Raw genomic sequence first — 18,808 nt, forward strand, 5'->3', positions numbered from 1 at the left:
CTTACTAGAAGTTCAATATCACACAATTGTTTAAAATACCAAAATATAGGTTAAACTTTATTTATAGGTAATAAATAATTTTAAAAGTAATTTTGCATCATAAATTTAGGTTCCCTCAGTTTATTAATATGATACTAAATGTACTGATCAAGTGTTTTTAAGAGTTGGAAAGGTTTTATCATTAGTAATCTAATGAGATTGAACATACGGTTGTAAGGCTAAATGTCATGTTATCAATATCGACTTTATTGAAAATCTTAGAAAAAATTGAATACTAGGCTTCTCTTGTTACAAAAATGTTTTTAACATTATGTCTCCACCAGCATTTTCTAAAGAATGCATTTAGATCAGTACAGTTTTTTTTAGTCCAATATTCAATTTGTAATTGTTAAGGATTTCTACGTTTTCTGTGTTAGTGCCCTTCCCTTTTTGATAAAAATTGCAACACAATATAGGGTGTCCCAAATTGTATACACATACTTTGAATAATTATAAAGGTAGTCTGTATTACAATACATTTTATTTTCAAAATTGAGCTATCAGCCTTTAAACTATATATATGTTTTTTGGCACACCCTGTATTTGCAGCAGGTCAGGAAATTTACTTTCTTCACATTTGAATACACATTTCAATAGAATAAACCCCTTGAGATCCAAATAAGGCTGGATTTGCCCTTCTTGTTCAGCCTTTTTATTTTATTTTATTTATTTATTTATTTATTTATTTTAATAAATCTTTATTGTTCAGATTATTACAGTTGTTCCTCTTTTTTCCCCCATAGCTCCCCTCCACCCAGTTCTCACCCCACCCCCTACACTTGCCCCCCCACTGTCCTTGTCCATAAGTGTACAATTTTTGTCCAGTCTCTTCCCGCACCCCCCAAACCCCCTTCCCCCTGAGAATTGTCAGTCCACTCCCTTTCTATGCCCCTGATTCTATTATATTCACCAGTTTATTCTGTTCATCAGATTTTTTATTCACTTGAGTTTTAGACTCACTTGTTGATAAACATGTATTTGTTGTCACTTTGTTGTTCATAATTTTTATCTTTACCTTTCTCTTCTTCCTCTTCTTAAAGAATACCCTTCAGCATTTCATATAATACTGGTTTGGCTGTGATGAACTCCTTTAGCTTTTTCTTATGTGTGAAGCTTTTTATCTGACCTTCAGTTCTAAATGATAGCTTTGCTGGGTAGAGCAATCTTGGTTGTAGGTTCTTGCTGTTCATCGCTTTGAATATTTCTTGCCACTCCCTTCTGGCCTGCATAGTTTCTGTTGAGAAATCAGCTGACAGTCGTATGGGTATTCCCTTGTAGGTAACTGAGTTTCTTTCTCTTGCTGCTTTTAAGATTCTCTCTTTGTCTTTTGCTCTTGGCATTTTAATTATGATGTGTCTTGGTGTAGTCCTCTTTGGATTCCTCTTGTTTGGGGTTCTCTGTGCTTCCTAGACTTGTAAGTCTATTTCTTTCACCAGGTAGGGGAAGTTTTCTGTCATTTCTTCAAATAGGTTTTCAATATCTTGCTCTCTCTCTTCTTCTGGCACCCCGATAATTCTTATGTTGGTACGCTTGAAGTTGTCCCAGAGCCTCCTTACACTATCTTTGTATTTTTGAATTCTTTTTTCTTTTCAGATTGGGTGTTTTTTGCTTCTTCGTATTTCAAATCTATGACTCGATTCTTGGGATCCTCTAGTCTGCTGTTGGATCTCTGTATATTATTCTTTATTTCAGTCAGTGTATGCTTAATTTCTAATTGGTCCTTTTTCATATTCTTGAGAGTCTCACTAGATTTCTCGGAGGTTTCTAGAAGATTCTTGAGTAACCTTATAACTGTGGTTTTGAATTCTATATCTAGTAGTTTGCTTTTCTCCATTTCTGTCATTTGTGACCTGTTTCTTTTTCTCTGCATTTTGTCTGCTTCCCTGCCCTCCTCTTTGTTTGGGGTTTGGAGGTTCCCAGATGAGGTGCAGCTGTGAAGCAATACAGGCTACTGATGAACCTTAGGTCTTCTTTTGGAAGCTCTGGGGTTCTCTTACCCAGCTGCAGTTTGACAGGTTTTTAGGCTGAGAAAGGCCAGGCCATTCGTATGCAAAAGCCTCTGCGCACAGCTTGGGTGGGGCTGTAAATTGGGTGGGGCAGGGTCTCAGGGAATCACCAGGGTGGAGCAAACCTCAATGGCTGCCAGTTTGCTCTGCCTCAGAGAGGTCCCAGGTCTCTGTGTCCCGTGGCCCCATGCAGGAACAACAACTGCTGCAAGCACCTCTGCAAGAAAGCTGCCCTCACTTTTTGGCCTGATACCAGACAGTCCAGTTTCTCTCCATATGAGTATGGGTCCCCAAATTCTCGCCCAGAACTGGAGTTCAGAGCAGTCGGGAGCTTGTATCTCCCTCCTGATTGAAGAAGACACCAGTGTACCCAGCTGCCAGCCCCTTTTGCTTGCCTCCATACCTCCACACTTCCATACCTCTGCACCTCTTACTGGACTCAATGCACTTTTCTCTTTTGTTCTAGTTGTAGAATTTCCACTCAGTCAGCCTTCCCGTGGTTCTGGATGATATTCGTTTTGTCTTTTAGTTTTAGTTTTAATGTGGTTGTGTGTGGCAACAAGTTCAGGTGTTTACCTATGCTGCCATCTTTCTAGTTACTCCTTGTTCAGCCTTCTTGATTTCTGTCTTTCATATTGTCTTGCTAATAGTATCGACACTTTAAGCTTTCATTTGCTGTTTGTATATATGAAGTAATAGAGTAAATGCAATAGAATATTCAAGTAATTGCACAATATTAAATTACTGATTAAATACAGGTGACAATGCTGGTGAAAGGAAATATTTTCTCAATATCATCATATCTCAAAATTAGGTAATCTCCCATTTGGTGTAGGGTTGGTAACATGTACAGTTTAAAAAGTACCAAATATTTAACAGTCCCTACTTTTTAAAAAAAAAATATTTTTATTGATTTCAGAGAGGAAAAGAGAGAGAGAGAGAGATACATCAGTGATGAGAGAGAACCATTGATTAGCTGCCTCTTGCATGCCCCACATCGGGGATTGAGCCCACAACCCAGGCTTGTGCCCTGACCGGGAATCGAGCTGTGACCTCTCCTGGTTCATAGGTCGATGCTCAACCACCGAGTTATGCCGGCCGGGCAACAGGTCCTACTTTTTATATCTCGTTAGTGGAATATTCCCATAATCTAGTCACCTCACTTTTAGCTGTTTTAATAGTTTTCTGTCTCATTTTTAATTCTCACTTGAAGTGGGGTAGGGAGAGAGAGAGAAAGAAACAAACATCGATGTGAGAGGGAAACTTGGATCAGTTGCTCTGTATGTGCTCCAACCCAGGATCGAACCCACAACCCAGTTATATGCCCTCACCTGGAATCAAACCTGCAACCTGTCCTAGCCTGTGTGGCTCAGTGTTTGAGCGTCCCAAGAGGTTACAGATTTGATTCCCGATCAGGTCACAAGCTCAGGTTGCTGGCTTAATCCCCAGTAAGGGGCGAGTGCAGAAGGCAGCCAATCCATGATGTTTCTCATTGATGTTTCTTTCTCTTTGGCACTACAAGCAGAATTTATTACCCAAAGCAGTTTGAGGAATTCCAGGTCACAGTTTTACCCGGTCATGAGAAAATCAGAACCTCTTCGAAGCCACCTTCCACTCCCAGCTGGAGTGAGGGATTAATGGCTGCAGCCCAAGTTAAGTCACAGCTACTCTGTCCTCATTCCTGAATAATAATCTTAAAGTCACATATGGGCATAATGTGATTGACTCTTACACAGTAAGATAGGTCACAATTTTAGAGAGACTATTCAGATAGAAAGACATCAAGAGTCTTAACTGGCTGACAAGGGGATGGTTTTCTGTATATGGTTATCAGAATTACATGGAATTATATAATAATCCTATGGGAGTTTGAGCCTAGAAGGGGATGCTATTCCTGTGGTGCATCAACCAAACCCTCCTGGCTAATCAAAGGCATGATTTAAGGTCTCCTGTGAGGGCCCCCTGTGACTCTCCTTAGGCAGGCATCTCCTGGTTGCCTGTGACAAAGAAGCCTGCAGTGCCTGGGGGTTAGGAAGGTGGCTATTCACCTTGCAAACACAATTCTCAGGGGTTGAAAATGAGGCAGACTTCAGTGTTTAGATGTTCCCTGACTATTTCTGCATTTGAGGAATACAAGTTGGTTTGACCTCACGTGGAATTTTGGTTTTATAATTACCCTAGACCCAGAAGGTCAGTTCCTTATTCTCCTTTTTGTCATCAAACCAAATAGCACCTATGTCTAAAAACACTGTGCTCTCAGCTAAAACTGCTGACAGCCCCTCATCCCAGGTCCTGAGGTGTTGATTTTCCTGAAAATCAGCTTCTGGACCAGTTACGTCTTGATAAAGTTGTCTCTTCATAACTCAGCCCCCCCCTCCCCAGCCCCCACCTGACCAGTCACAATGGAAGCAGGAATTCAAAGGACAGATTTCCCTCACTTGACTCAGCAGAAACAGATCATTCTGACTACCAGTTTCTCCAAACTATCCCTGTTTGTGTGTTTAAGGCATACCAATTGCTCTGTGTAAGGCTCTCTGCTTATAATGAATTATTTTAATCACCCTTACTACTTAAAAGAAACTTCTGCCTTAAAGCCCACCCTTGCCTAGCCATTTAGCCCTGAGATGCTGAGAGGGTGGGAATGAGGGCAGAGCCCAATTAACATCAGGGATTCTGGTCATTGGGGTCGCACTTGATCATGACTTTCAACCCCAAACCCTTTTTGGATGTTTCAAAGGCCTCCAGCCCTTTCTCCAGAGGAAACCTATGGGTCACTAAAGACTTCACATTCACAGACTTAGATGCAAGCATTGAAATCGCCATCAGCCATGTGTTGCAGTATCGAAACACGCCCTTGATATCCACTTTTCAGATGGCTGCATGCACTAGGGCAGTGGTTCCCAAACTTATTTGGCCTACCGCCCCCTTTCCAGAAAAAATATTACTCAGCGCCCCCTGGAAATTAATTTTTTTAAAATTTTAATAGCAATTAAACAGAAAGATATATGTATTAATGTTTCTACCTTTTTCGTAAAATATAGTAAAGAAAGGTGTAAATTAGAAACATTGAAGTTTGAAATTATGAAACTATTTATTGAACTCAGAATAGAAAGGTAATACAAAAAAAGTTAAAACAAATGCACCTGTGGCCATCACTGCCCCCCTGGATCGCTGCAGCGCCCACCAGGGGGTGGTAGCGCCCACTTTGGGAATCACTGCACTAGGGGCACATTGATCATCTCGGAACCCAGTCCCACAAGCATCACGGTCCCACCAGGACAAGTGGTATAGATGCCTGCCTGGATGGCAGCCTCCACCCCAGTGCTCTCGATGGTGACTTCTGGCTTGCACTCCAGGAGACCTTCCACTTTACTGGCGATTTCTTGCGGGCTCTCCTTGGTGATCTGGAGGACAAAGTCAGCCCCAACTTCTTGGCTTTAGACAACTGAGAGGCAGACAGATGAGTCACCACCACTTGAGCTGCACCCATTGCCTTGGCCACCAGCAAATTGACCAATCCAATTGGCCCAGCTCCACACACAAAGACCTTGTTCCCCAGGGTGAGTCCAGCTGGCCAGCAGGTATGGATCCCCACAGACAGTGGCTGAATCAGGGCCCCTTCCTCAAAGGTGACATTGTCAGGAAGCTTGTAGCAGAAGTTGGCATTGTGCTTATTGAACCAGCAGAGGTTCCCATCAGAAGAAGATGGTCAGTGACCATCGGCCAATCTTGCAGAATTCATCAGTTTCTTGGGGAGCGCCAGGCTCGATGGCAACACGATCACCTTGTTGTAGGTGCTTTACCAATGACCCCACTTTTACGACTGTTCCTGAAGCTTCATGACCCAGAACCATTGGCTTTTTCACAATAAAATTCGCAATTCGACCATGCTGCCAATAGTGGACATCTGAGCTGCAGATTCCAACGGAATGCATCTTCAGCAGCACCTCATTTGGACCTGGTTCAGGAATAGGGTAGTTCTCCAGGCGCAGGTCCCCGGGACCATGAACCACCAGAGACAGGTTCTTGGGCTTGGCCGCCGCCATGTCGCTCTTCCCTCTGGGGTGGAAGCTGCAGTCTGCAGGACGCTTGGAGGTTCTCTCTCATTGATGTTTCTATTTCCCTAACCCTCTTCTCCCTTCCTCTCTATCAGTAAGAATATATTTTTTAAAAAACCTTTAACCTTTTTGGTGTATGGGATGTGGCTCCAACCAACTGAGCCGCCCAGCTGGGCTTCATAGTTTTCTCTTAATCAAAGTACCTTCATATTAATTTTCTCCCAATATGTATTACTGTAAAGAAAGATTCAAACTGTCTTTCATGTAGTTGTTATACTCCTCTATTTACAAACTTTTCATTAAACATTAAGCTTTTTTGGCCTTGTATCAGCTTTTATGTTTCCTGGCTAAAATCATCCCCTTCAGCAGAACTGATTTTCACCTTGATACTTACACATAACATTTTATGTTTTTAAACTATTAGTTCTTATGTTGAGAGATCCTCAAGACCACACCCTGGTTCCATGATTCTCTAGGAGGACTCAGAGGATTCAGCATATAGTGGTACTGAGGACTATGATTTATTACAGTGAAGGAATCTGAAGCAAAATCAGCAAAGGGAAAAGGTGCATGCTGCGAGTCTAGGAAAAACCATTTGCAAACTTCCAGAGTCCTTTTCCAGTAGGGTCACACAGGACGCGCTTAATTTCCCCAGCATGGGTGTGACAGCATATGAGATGTTGCCAACCAGCGAAGGTCATTAGAGTCTCACCATGCAGATTTTTTTTTCTTCTGGCTGGTCAAGTAGGCACTCTCTGCCTAGCTAAAGTTTAGCCTCCCAGAAGGAAAGTCACTGTGCCATAAACATGTTGTTTGTACAAACAATTTAGGCGCAGTGAGCTACACTTGTCAGTTAATAGCGGGAACCCTCATGAAAGCTAAGTTCACAGATGCCAGTCAGGGGCCCAGCTTTATAACCAGGACTTCCAAAAAGGGCTAGTAGTTCAAACCTGTTACGTAAACTCTTCTCCATAGACTTTCGTTCTCATCTCTCCATGAAATGGTTATTCTTATAAAAACACTCTGATTAACTTACAGGGTTCCATTTCACAAAACATTTTTTTGTGTTGATGCTATGTGTAAGACCCAAAGGTGTTATAAAGAAGAATGAAATATAGTTGTTTAGTCTAAAAGCAGGGAACTTTGGGACAAGTCAGATTGTGCAGAATGTCACAGTAGAGGTATGAATTAAGGACCACCAGAACATGTCTGGGAATGGCTGAGTACAAGGACATGGGTAAAGATTTTTCTTCAAGTAGATATTATTTCAGTTGCGCCTTGAAGGTGAGTAGGAATTAGGCTGATGAGGAGGTAAGGTGGACAAGGGCAAGGTAAAGAGAAAGCATATCCAAAGATAGAGAGTCATGAAAATGTATGGTGGTTCATCACAAAAGTGATCAGGTTTGGCTATTCAACTGATTTTAGAGAGATTGGAGAAAGATGAGGTTGAAGAAGTTGGGAAAGGCAAGCTGTGATGTGTAAAGGAGTTTTTTTTTAACTAAGCAATGTTTTCTTTTTTGCATAGATCATAGCAGCTATTATGATTAGGTCTGTATTTTAGGAACATAATATTGGTAGTAGCATAAAGCTCTGTTTTCCAAAGTGTGTGCAGATTGTGGTAGTAGGTTGTGAAATTAATTTCATGGGATTTTTAAATGAGCATTTTAAAAAGGAAATGGGATATTTTATAATATATCATATTGCATTGCCTTTAGTAAAGATATTTTATGAAATGTTTGGGGTGTGTGTGTGTGTGTGTGTGTGTGTGTGTGTGTGTGTGTGTATAAGATATAAGATGAATTGCAAGACTGGAGAAGTCATTTCCAACAATATGGTGAACTAGATAACCTGGAAATGTTTCTGTTACATACTTATAGGAATACTAAATAAAAAATAGGCCACAAAGTGCACAGCTGAGTGATTAAGAATTTAAGTGAAATACTCAGGAATTAGCCAAAACCGGTTTGGCTCAGTGGATAGAGCGTCGGCCTGCGGATTGAAAGGTCCCAGGTTCGATTCTGGTCAAGGGCATGTACCTGGGTTGCGGGCACATCCCCAGTAGGAGATGTGCAGGAGGCAGCTGATCGATGTTTCTCTCTCATCGATGTTTCTAACTCTCTATCTCTCTCCCTTCCTCTCTGTAAAAAATCAATAAAAAAAAAAAGAAATACTCAGGAATTAGAATGAAGAGTAATTGAAAACAGAGCAGTAAGATTGTGAACTATTATTTGGAGATTGTAGGGTATGGGAGAGGAGGTAGTTGGTCTCATATTTAGGGGCTTTGGTTTTAACAATGGGGTGCTAACACTAGTTGGTGAGAAATATCCTGAGTCAGTAATTTAGGAATTGAATCTCTTGTCTTTGGGTCTGGGTTGAAGAAGAATCTTTGAGAATGCAGAACTGTGATTCCATCCCTCATGAAGTCTTGGAATTCAAAATCAAACCTCCAAGGTGGTCTTGAGACCTGCAATCTGGAAAAGTAACATAAAAATTTGATCTCAATTTGAGATCAAATCTGAGGAGCTTGGCAAAACACTCTAGAGTGACACACATTCAGTCCAGGCCACACACATTTCTCATGATTTAAAGCTACACTTTAAACTACCATGAGTGAGAATCAGCATATAGAGAAACTGATGGGATGGGTTTCCCCCAAAACTTTAGCAGATGGAACTATCTGGAGACTATAAAATCAGTATTCTTAACATGAGTGAAAATAAAAGTAGGAACCTAAAACATAGAAGAGCCCAAAAGGGGAGAAAAGGTAGACTAGAAAAGTAATTTTTAGAAATAAAAATATCACTAACATTAAAAACTCATTCAGTGAGTTAAATTGTTAGACTCAACTGATGGGGAATTATTGAAGTAGATAACTCAAAGGAAATTATGTAGAATGCAGCAGAGATAGATAAAGAAATTGAAAATGTGAAGTTTGGTCATGGAAAGTAGAATGAAAGGTTCTTCATATTTCTAATGAGTCTTAGATGTGGAGAGTAGAAAAAATAGGATTAAGACAATATTCAAAAATCTCTGCCGGCAAACCAACTCACAGCCCCATCACAACTATCACCCGAAGGGCGAGAGAGGCGAGAGCAGCTGTAGTGTTGCTTTCTCCTCACTTTTGGTAGCGAAATCCTCATTTTAAACATAAGAGGATACATTATTTTGAAAAGCCGTTACGTGGCTCCGTACCCTTTCTGAGTAGAGCGTGAACAAGTCGTGAGAGACCTTTCCGAGCACAGGGACACGTTGCGGATGGAAATAGCTACATTTTCCATGTGTATGACCTTTTACCCGGCGACAAAAAGCGTACACCTATGGATGAGGACAGTGGCAGCGGTGGGGGGGGGGGGGGGGGGGTAGGGCAGAGAGTGGAGTGGGAACTGGGTGGAGGGGAGCTATGGGGGGGAAAAAGGGGAACAACTGTAATAATCTGAACAATAAAGATTTATTTTAAAAAAATATTCAAAAATCTAATGACTAAGAATTTTCCAGACTGTATGAAAGTCAAATTTAAGAAGTACAATTTGTCTGAAGCCCAAAGTAAAAATAAATCCATGTCTGGATACCCCACAGTGAAACTGCAGAACAATAAAGACATAAAGAAGATCTGAAAGCAAAGGTAAAAGGCAGGAAGCTATTCAGTAATCAGATTAAGAGATGTATGCTCCATGTCACGAGATGGGCCCAGAAGACCTATCAGAATTACAAGTGGCATGGTTTGGTGACTCAGTGAATGTTAAGGTAAAAGGTTTAGGAAGGAGGGATTTAAGTTGATGCTTAGGTTTCTAGTTTATTTTCAAGGCAGATAATGACACTTTGTTCAAGATTGGAAACATAGAAGGATGAAAAGATTTGGAGTGTTGCCAAGGATTTGAAAAGTGAATCAGGAAAAATAACAGTGTTTAGGACTTAATGGGTTTAAGTTACTGAAATACCTAGATATAGCTACTTGCAGGTAATTAGAATTATCAATTCAGGGTCTAGAAAGGTTAAGCATTAGAATACATGGATTATTTTTATAAGTGATTATTAAAATCACGGGATAGCCAAGGGATAGAATGCAAAGTGAGAAGAGATGGCAGCATGTTTTGGCGCTTGGGGCATGAACCTCATTAAGATGCAGAGACCTACCAATGAGACTGTGTTGCACCAGGAAGGGGTAGTATAGAGCTGAGAAGTTTAGTGAGACTTGATCATCTAGAGATGATGGAAAGAAAATGGGACACAATTCCCCCAGCAAGGAGTCGTGACAACACATCTGAAATGTTGCCAACCAGGGGCACTCATTAGAGACTCAGTGCTTGATTGATTACCTTGATACCTGTTGAACTTTGAAAAAAAATCTGAGTTTTAGAAGTGATACCTAGATTTTAGTGATCTAAAGAATAATTAGAGGTGAGAAATTAGAAAACATTTAAAAAAATAGTTGGGCACTAAAGAAAGAAATTAGCTTTGTCCATCTTGTTTAAAATACTAATAATTTACCTTGCAACAATCTATCACTTTAAGAAATGTTTTTGAATCCCTTGTATATTGTTTGTTTTAGTCTTTGAAGATGGACTTTATTTCTCTTCGAATCTTGTTATGAAAACAGCAATGCTTGTTAAATGATTAAGCAATTTTTGGTGCCACTTTATTGCCTTCTATCAGATGGACCTCTTTCTATTTTTCCTTTTCTCAAATGCCTATCTTCTTTTTTTAAAAAAACTCTTTTCTCAATATTCTATTTTCAGATTTCTTTTTCTCATTTATTCATTAATGGCATTATCTTGGGGCAATCAATACTGAAGAGGTCCCTTAGGATTTAGGTTGAAACATTGAGAAGGTTGGTACTTGTTGGAGGTATATTGCTGTGTTAAATTTCCCTTGTTTTACGACCCTAGGAAGAACATAGCAAAACAACAATGTGAAGCCATTGTTGGAGCCCAGTGTGGTAACGCCGTGTTAAGAGGAGCCCATGTCTATGTTCCAGGAATTGTGTCAGCTTCAAAATGTATGTATGAAGGGTTGTAGGGAGCATATGTCAAGAGACTTTGTGACTCACAGAGTCTGAAATATTTACTTGTCCTTTGCACAGAAAGTTCATTGACCCCTGACCTATTTGAACAGTCCTAGCTATAGCTGATGGGCTCCTCTCTGCTATTGTCAGGCTAATGGACTAGACAAATTTATAATAGGTTAGGTCTTAAAACAGTTCTTTGGAAGTAGAATACAGTTGTTAATGTTACTGTTTTTTTTTTTATTGAAAATAATTTAATGAAATGACTACAAAGCTAGATTTAATCAGCCATATAAATCAGCTCAGGACTCTAGAGTTTCAAAGAGTACATATACACATATAAATGAATATATGTGCTTATTATTAAAATCTGCTTTAATTGCTATAATAGGAAAACTGCGAAGAAATACCAACAGGGTTATGGGATTTAGAAAGACTCCTTTGAGGAATTTGAGTGTATGCTTTTAAGAATACTTTTGAAGGAAACTTAGAAATTTGAGGGTGGAGTCAAAATATCAAAATTAATATGAAGTCTTTTAGGGAATATTAGGTTTGGGGAAAATAATTTAGAAGATTGCTTTCTACCCGCCCGGCCTGTGTGGCTAAATGGTTGAGCATCAACCCGTGAACCAGGAGGTCGTGGTTCCATTCTTGGTCAGGGCACATGCCCAGGTTGTGGGCTTGATCCCCGGGAGCAGGCATGCAGGAGGCAGCCAATCAATGATTTTCTCTCATCATTGATGTTTGTATCTCTCTACCTCTCCCTTCCTCTCTCTCTTAAATAAATAAAAACATATTAAAAAAATAAGATAACTTTCTTTTTTTTTTTAATTTATTGATTTTTTACAGAGAGGAAGGGAGAGGGATAGAGAGCTAGATATATTGATGGGAGAGAAACATCGATCAGCTGCCTCCTGCACACCGTCTACTGGGGTTGTGCCCGCAATCAAGGTACATGCCCTTGACTGGAATCGAACCTGAGACCCTTCACTCTGCAGGCCGACGCTCTATCCACTGAGCCAAACCGGTTAGGGCAAGAAGATAACTTTCCTTTTCTGCTTAGCTAAAGACTTCCAGTTAAGTTAGGATATTTTGAAGACAATTTCATTTCTTTGTTTTCCTAGAAAAAAAAATCTTCAATTTAGAATGATTGTTAGAGATATTTAAAAACAAAATGTCATTATTTTCTGTTAGCGATTATATTGAGTTGATGAGCCATTTTAGGCTGCTACTTGCCACTGTTGTTGTCCTTAGAGTTTTCCAGTCTAGCTTAAAAAATTTTAAGTGTTTTTCTGTTCAAATATATATCATTATAATATTATTTTCTTCTTTCTTTAGTTATGAAAGCTGGAGATGTTGTTTCTGTATACTCTGATATTAAAGGCAAATGTAAGAAAGGAGCCAAAGAATTTGATGGAACAAAAGTATTTCTTGGAAATGGGATTTCTGAATTAAGCCGCAGAGGAATCTTCAATGGGCTACCTGAACGGAAGTATGTTATTAAGTGTTGTTTGGGGTAAATAAGCATTTTTTGTGGTTCAAGGGAAATTAAAAACTCTATAAAAATAGTAGCATTATATGAAAAATTTGGGGGGGTATAAATTTAACTGGAAATTACTTGATCCATATTTCCATGTTTTTTAGAAAAAAATGATGTAACAGTAAATGCTCAGATTAAAGAGTTTTAAGTAAGCAACTAGTCATGATGTACACAAATAATTTTACTTTTCCTTTTGAATTTTATTGATTTGAAATTTTTTCATCTTTAAAGAACAATACTTTTCTTGAAAAAGGATGAATTATAATAACTTCCCTAGATCTTTTTAAACATTCTGGTTTTGTGAAAGGAAAAACCCTATCAGTTCAATATAACTTAAAAAGAAAAAAAAAATTTTTTAAATCCTCAACCTAGATAGGACGTGCTGAGAGAGAGAAGGAAAGAGAGAGAGAAACATTGATGTGAAAGAGAAACATCAAACTAAGAAACTGGATTTTCCACAAATTTAATATATTTAGAGCCGGTAACAACCAGAGATGATTTAAAAACTAATTATATTTTAATTTGGTTTGAGTAAATCCAAACATTAATTTTTGACCACAGGTATTGATGTGAGTGCTGACTTTCTGGTAAAATTTATTTTTGATTAAATTTTTTTTTCTTTTTTCCCATCTGGAGTGGCTCAGTTGGTTGAGCATTGTCCTGTGCATCAAAAGGTTGCCAGTTGTTTCCCAGTCAGGGCACATATGGGAGGCAATGTAACTTATACAGACTAATATTAGATTTCCTACTTTTCAGAGGTATAGGCATAAGAATGACAGAACCAGTATATCTCAGCCCTTCATTTGATAATGTACTACCCAGCTACTTATTTCTACAGGTAAGTAATTGTGAAAGTGTAATTAGTGACTTTGAAACATACTACAGTGAATTATTAGAAATCTAAGATTTTTTTTTACTTTTATTAATACATTTTTGTGGTCTATTTACATATTTTCTGATCTACCTTTGGTTAAGCAGTAAGAAAAAACTTTGTAAGCATTATTTTTTCTCTCAACTGATTAACTACCTTTTTACCCAAAAGTGCTTTAATATAAAGCTTATCATAAGTGTTGCTTTCCATTTCAACATATTAACCTGAAAATAATATATGCATTTACTATATATAAATGTTCATTTGTAACTTTGAGTAAGACTCAAATGGTTTCCTGCTAACAGATTTTTGTCACGTGGTTATTAATTATGGTGCTGTAACAAGTACAGTCAAAACTCAGTTCTCAAACATCTCCCATCTTGAACAATTCAGTTCTCAACCAAGTTGTTCATGGAAAATATGCCTCAGTTGTTGAACAACCCTTCCTGCTGATACATCAGCATGACAAGAAGTGTCTCTCAGGCCACAAATGAGGAGAATGCCAGTCAGTTTACCACTAAACCTCACATGTTGTTAACATCTCAGGAAATTGTGCTATGAAATTTTTGTTGTTGTTGTTGCCTGTGAAATGGATGATTAGCACAATTTTAAAATATAAAGAGGCCATGAAGACTGCTAATGTTGCTAAGGGTGTGAAAGAAACAATGATCACAGGCAATTCAAGAGGTGGAAAAATGGTTGTTGATTTGGATAAATGAAAAGCAGTCAGCCAGTGACAGTATTTTGGAGGCAGTGTGAGGAAAAACTGACCTTCTGAAAGACACCCCTGGAACATGTGCTGAAAGTGATTCCTTTAAGGTAGTAGGGGGTGGTTCCATAGATTTAAGAAAAGAAGTGTTTGCTTATAGATTATACAGTACATTAGACATTTACTGTATATAAGAAAGGTTAAAACAGGAAATCATTTGGGGGTCTGGAATGAATGAATTCAGTTTACATTATTTCTAATGAAAAAAGTGATTCGGTTTTTAAACTAATAGCTTCTTGAGCAGCCTTCTGGAACCAGTTAAGTTTGAGAACCAGGGTTCCACTGTAATTTATTTTGCCTTGTTCAGTTTATTAAGTACTTGTGTTTACATGAACTGATTTGTTGCAATCTGGTTAGCCGATATTATTATTACTGTTGTTATTATTCCCAATATAAGAGGATATCAGAGATCAGATCTGTTAGGGTTCTTGAATAGTGTTACCCAGGTTAATGGAGCCTGCAGGTTTGATGCCTGCTTTGCCTGTCAGCTGGTGGGAGAGGGCTCAACAGCGGAACCATGGCACCTGCCAGCACTTCATCCTGCCAGCTATGTCAGACAGGGCTCAAAAAAGGAACAGTGGTGCCTGTCCTCCAGCCCTCCCTATGAAGCCAGGCAGTTCCGTTTCTCCCCATATGTCCCTGGCGCTTTTCCAGATGCTGGCCCTGCACTGGAACTCAGAGCAAGTGAGTTTGAGAGTTAGTTAAGTCTGTCTCCTGGCCTTGTAAGCTCTTCAGTGACTGGGTCTCCAGCAGCCCTCATCTCACTCAGCTCCAGTCCTCACTGCTTTTCACATCTAGAAGTTATAAGGGACTTTGCTTCCTGGCACAGGAGCCCTGGTCTGGGGAGGCCAGGTGTGGGGCTGGGGCCCCTCACTCCTCAGGCAGGACCTCTGCAGCCGACATATCCCTCCTGGTTTTTATCTGCTACACGTGGGTGTGGGATCAGCCCATTTTTGTCCCCACCCCTCCTTCCGGCCTCCTCTTTATATCCTTAGTTATGGGGATTCTCTTGAACTGGTCTTCAGGCAGTTTTTATTTTCCCCAGGCAATTTTCAGTGATGATTGTTTTGTAATTTAGTTGTAATTTTGATATTATTGTGTGAAGAGGTGAACACAGTGTTTATCTACGCTATCTTGACCCTGAGTCTCCAGAAGTTTTTTAATTTGTTGTAGTCTCACTTATTTTTTGTTTCATTGCTTTTATTTGGGTATCAGTTAAAAAAAAATCATTGCCAAGGCCTATGTCAGGGGGCTTACTGCCCTTGTTTTCTTCTAGCAATTTTATGGTTTAAGTTCTTGCATCAAGTCTTTAATCCATTTTGAGTTGCTTTTTGTTTTTAGTGTAAGATAGTGGTCTAGTTTCATTCTTCTGTATGTGGCTGTTCAGTGTTCTCGAAACCATTTATTGAAGACTGTCCTTTCACTATTGTGTTTGTGTATTCTTTTTTTCTTTTCTTAATTAAATCTTTATTGTTCAGATTATTACATTTGTTCCTCTTTTCTCCCCCCATAACTCCCCTCCTCCCAGTTCCCGCCCCACCCTCCGCCCTCACTCCCCACCCGCTGTCCTCATCCATAGGTGCACGATCTTTGTCCAGTCTCTTCCCGCATCTCCCACACCCCTTTCCCCCCCAAGAATAGCCAGTCCATTCCCTTTCTATGTCCCTGATTCTATTATGATCACCAGATTATTTATTCACTTGATTCTTAGATTCACTTGTTGATAGATGCATGATTGTTGTTCATAATTTGTATCTTTACCTTTTTCTTCTTCTTCCTCTTCTTAAAGGATACCTTTCAGCATTTCATATAATACTGGTTTGGTGGTGATGAACTCCTTTAGCTTTTCCTTATCTGTGAAGCTCTTTATCTGACCTTCAATTCTGAATGATAGCTTTGCTGGATAAAGTAATCTTGGTTGTAGGTTCTTGGTATTCATCACTTTGAATATTTCTTGCCATTCCCTTCTGGCCTGCAAAGTTTCTGTTGAGAAATCAGCTGACAGTCGTATGGGTATTCCCTTGTAGGTAACTGAGTTTCTTTCTCTTGCTGTTTTTAAGATTCTCTCTTTATCTTTTGCTCTTGGCATTTTAATTATGATGTGTCTTGGTGTGGTCCTCTTTGGATTCCTTTTGTTTGGGGTTCTCCGTGCTTCCTGGACTTGTAAGTCTATTTCTTTCACCAGGTAGGGGAAGTTTTCTGTCATTATTTCTTCAAATAGGTTTTCAGTATCTTGGTCTCTCTCATCTTCTGGCACCCCTATAATTCTGATGTTGGTACGCTTGAAGCTGTCCCAGAGGCTCCTTACACTATCTTCGTATTTTCGGATTCTTTTTTCATTTTGCTTTTCCGGTTGGGTGTTTTTAGCTTCTTCGCATTTCAAATCTTTGCCTTGATTCTTGCGGTCCTCTGGTCTGCTGTTGGGAGTCTGTATAATATTCGTTATTTCAGTCAGTGTATGTTTAATTTCTAGTTGGTTCTTTATCATAACATCGAGGGTCTCATTAGATTTGTTGAGGATCTCATTAAGTTTATCAGCGGCTTCTAGACAGTTCTTGAGAGACCTTAAAAGTGTGGTTCTGAACCTGAACTGAATATCCTCCATTGACAGTTTTGTCCTGTTTCTTTGTCTCCGCATTTTTTATTCTTTCTTGGTGCACCCCCTAGTGGTCTTTGTGTGCAGTCCTCCTGCAGTTAAGCCTTGATTGTTGTAGTTAATACTAGGGGGATTTGACCTCCAGGCCAGCTGGCTGTGAGAATCAGCTGTGTCTGCAGTGGGAAAACTTCTGTCCTCTAGGGAGGTGCTCATCTAGCCTTTGCCTGAGGCTGTCTGGCAAATGGCTCTGTGCAGGGCTTGGGCGGGGCGGGTGGGTCGCTCGGGCTTGGGATCTACAGGGCGGCTGGAGGGAGTAGTTATGGCTGCTCTCAGTTCCGTCCCTAGGGGCTTTGCCTCACAGAGTCCCAGCAACCGCTGCAAACCTCGGAGAGAAAGCTGCCTTCGAGTTCCGACTGAAGGCAGACAGTCCCGCTTCTCCCGTTTGAGTCTGGGTCCCTAGAGACTCTCCCGGATCTGGAGCTCAGAATCTGAGACTCCCTCCCGACTGAAAGCACCAACTGCGCCCTCCGCCACCAGCCCGCTCCGCGCGCACTCCGCACCTGAGTATTTCACTTCAGCACTGTGCCTCCTCTGAGTCTGGGTATGATATTCTCTTTCCTCCTAGTTGTAGAATTTCCACTCAGCCAGCCTCCCTGTGGTTCTGGATGATGTCCGTTCTGTCTTTTAGGTGTGTTTTGATTTGGTTGTTGAAGGCAGCAATCTCCGGCGTTAACCTATGCCGCCATCTTGGTTCTCTCTCGTGTTTGTGTATTCTTATCTCCTTAGTAATAAATTAATTAAACAGATATATGTGAAAGTATTTCTGGGCTCTCTCCTGTTTCATTGATCTCTGTTTTTATGCCAGTAACATTGTTTTAACCACTGAAACTTTATAGTAGAGTTTGAAATATGAGAGGATGATGCTTCCAACTTTGTTCTTCTTTCTAAAGATTGCTCTGACTATTCGGGATCTCTTGTTATCTCATATGAATTTTATGGTCTGTTTCTGAATATTTAAAAAAAATCACTAAGTGATACTCTTGTGTAGCCAGGATTGAGAAATACTATAGAGAAGGGTAGTAGACTAAGTTGTTTTAAGAAACTGCCATCATTTAAATACATAGTGAAGAGTCCTTACTTGGATTATTTCATAATGTTTACTTATTGCTTGACCAGAAGTTTTTAATGTGTTACTTAACTGACAGTGAAAATTTCTGTCATCTTTGATCCATATATTAATCTTATCTTTAATAGGAGTTAAGCATAATCATTTGTCTCTAGCTAAAGAATCTCCATTAGCCACTTATGTGTCTTTTCATATTAGAGTTCAACTTTTAAGTCTTTTTGGAATAGACCTGGCTGTTAAGAAAAACTATCTGTAACAGGTGAAGCTGTTTATTGGTGTTTAGTGTGGAGGGACTGCTTTTCAGGTACCTCAGTTGTTTATATTGGTTTTAATGTTTCCTGTATCCACGTGGAAGGGTTGTGTGTGGAAACTTGCTTCTTATGTCTCCTTTCTCACCATTGATTTTCTGTTTTGAACTGGTGATCTTGGATTCACTGAGAATCTTGTAACCTTCTCACAGTTCTTGAGGACATACTAATGGATTTAATGTTTTGGTGTGAGAAAGAATTAAAAACTTTAAACAGCCCTATGCTTGTTAGTCTCTACTTTTTTTTTGCCAAATATTTTTAAAAACGTAATTATTTTGTGATATTATTCTATCTTATTTAAAGCTGTCATCCTTTAGTAACAATTCATATATAACTAATACTAATAATGATTTGATATAACTTATTACTATAGGTAGAGGTATATTTGGATTGTATTATCTCAGAGTATATTTTTGTGTGTTTTATCAGACATAGCTAAAATTTTTCTTACATTTTACTTTTTTCCTACTGAAAGGTAGTAGTGGTGAGAAGA

General features: G+C 39.5%; 1 protein-coding gene and 1 pseudogene across 4 annotated transcripts in view; one reads left to right on the forward strand and one right to left on the reverse strand.

Moving 5' to 3' along the window:
- NSUN6 (NOP2/Sun RNA methyltransferase 6) overlaps positions 1 to 18,808 on the forward strand; it is a 75,199-nt gene that overhangs the window by 11,139 nt on the left and 45,252 nt on the right. For 3 of the 4 annotated variants that reach the window (XM_036345676.1, XM_036345667.1, XM_036345686.1), the window contains exons 4-6: positions 10,990 to 11,099; positions 12,444 to 12,597; positions 13,402 to 13,483. In XM_036345676.1, coding sequence (XP_036201569.1) covers positions 10,990 to 11,099; positions 12,444 to 12,597; positions 13,402 to 13,483 — 346 coding nt within the window. The remainder of the gene's footprint in view (positions 1 to 10,989; positions 11,100 to 12,443; positions 12,598 to 13,401; positions 13,484 to 18,808) is intronic. The other variant, XM_036345694.1, reaches the window with a different exon arrangement.
- LOC118674216 lies at positions 4,537 to 6,091 on the reverse strand (annotated as a pseudogene).

The sequence above is a fragment of the Myotis myotis genome, unplaced genomic scaffold (assembly GCF_014108235.1).
Source record: "Myotis myotis isolate mMyoMyo1 unplaced genomic scaffold, mMyoMyo1.p scaffold_m19_p_1, whole genome shotgun sequence".
Taxonomy (NCBI): Eukaryota; Metazoa; Chordata; class Mammalia; order Chiroptera; family Vespertilionidae; genus Myotis; species Myotis myotis.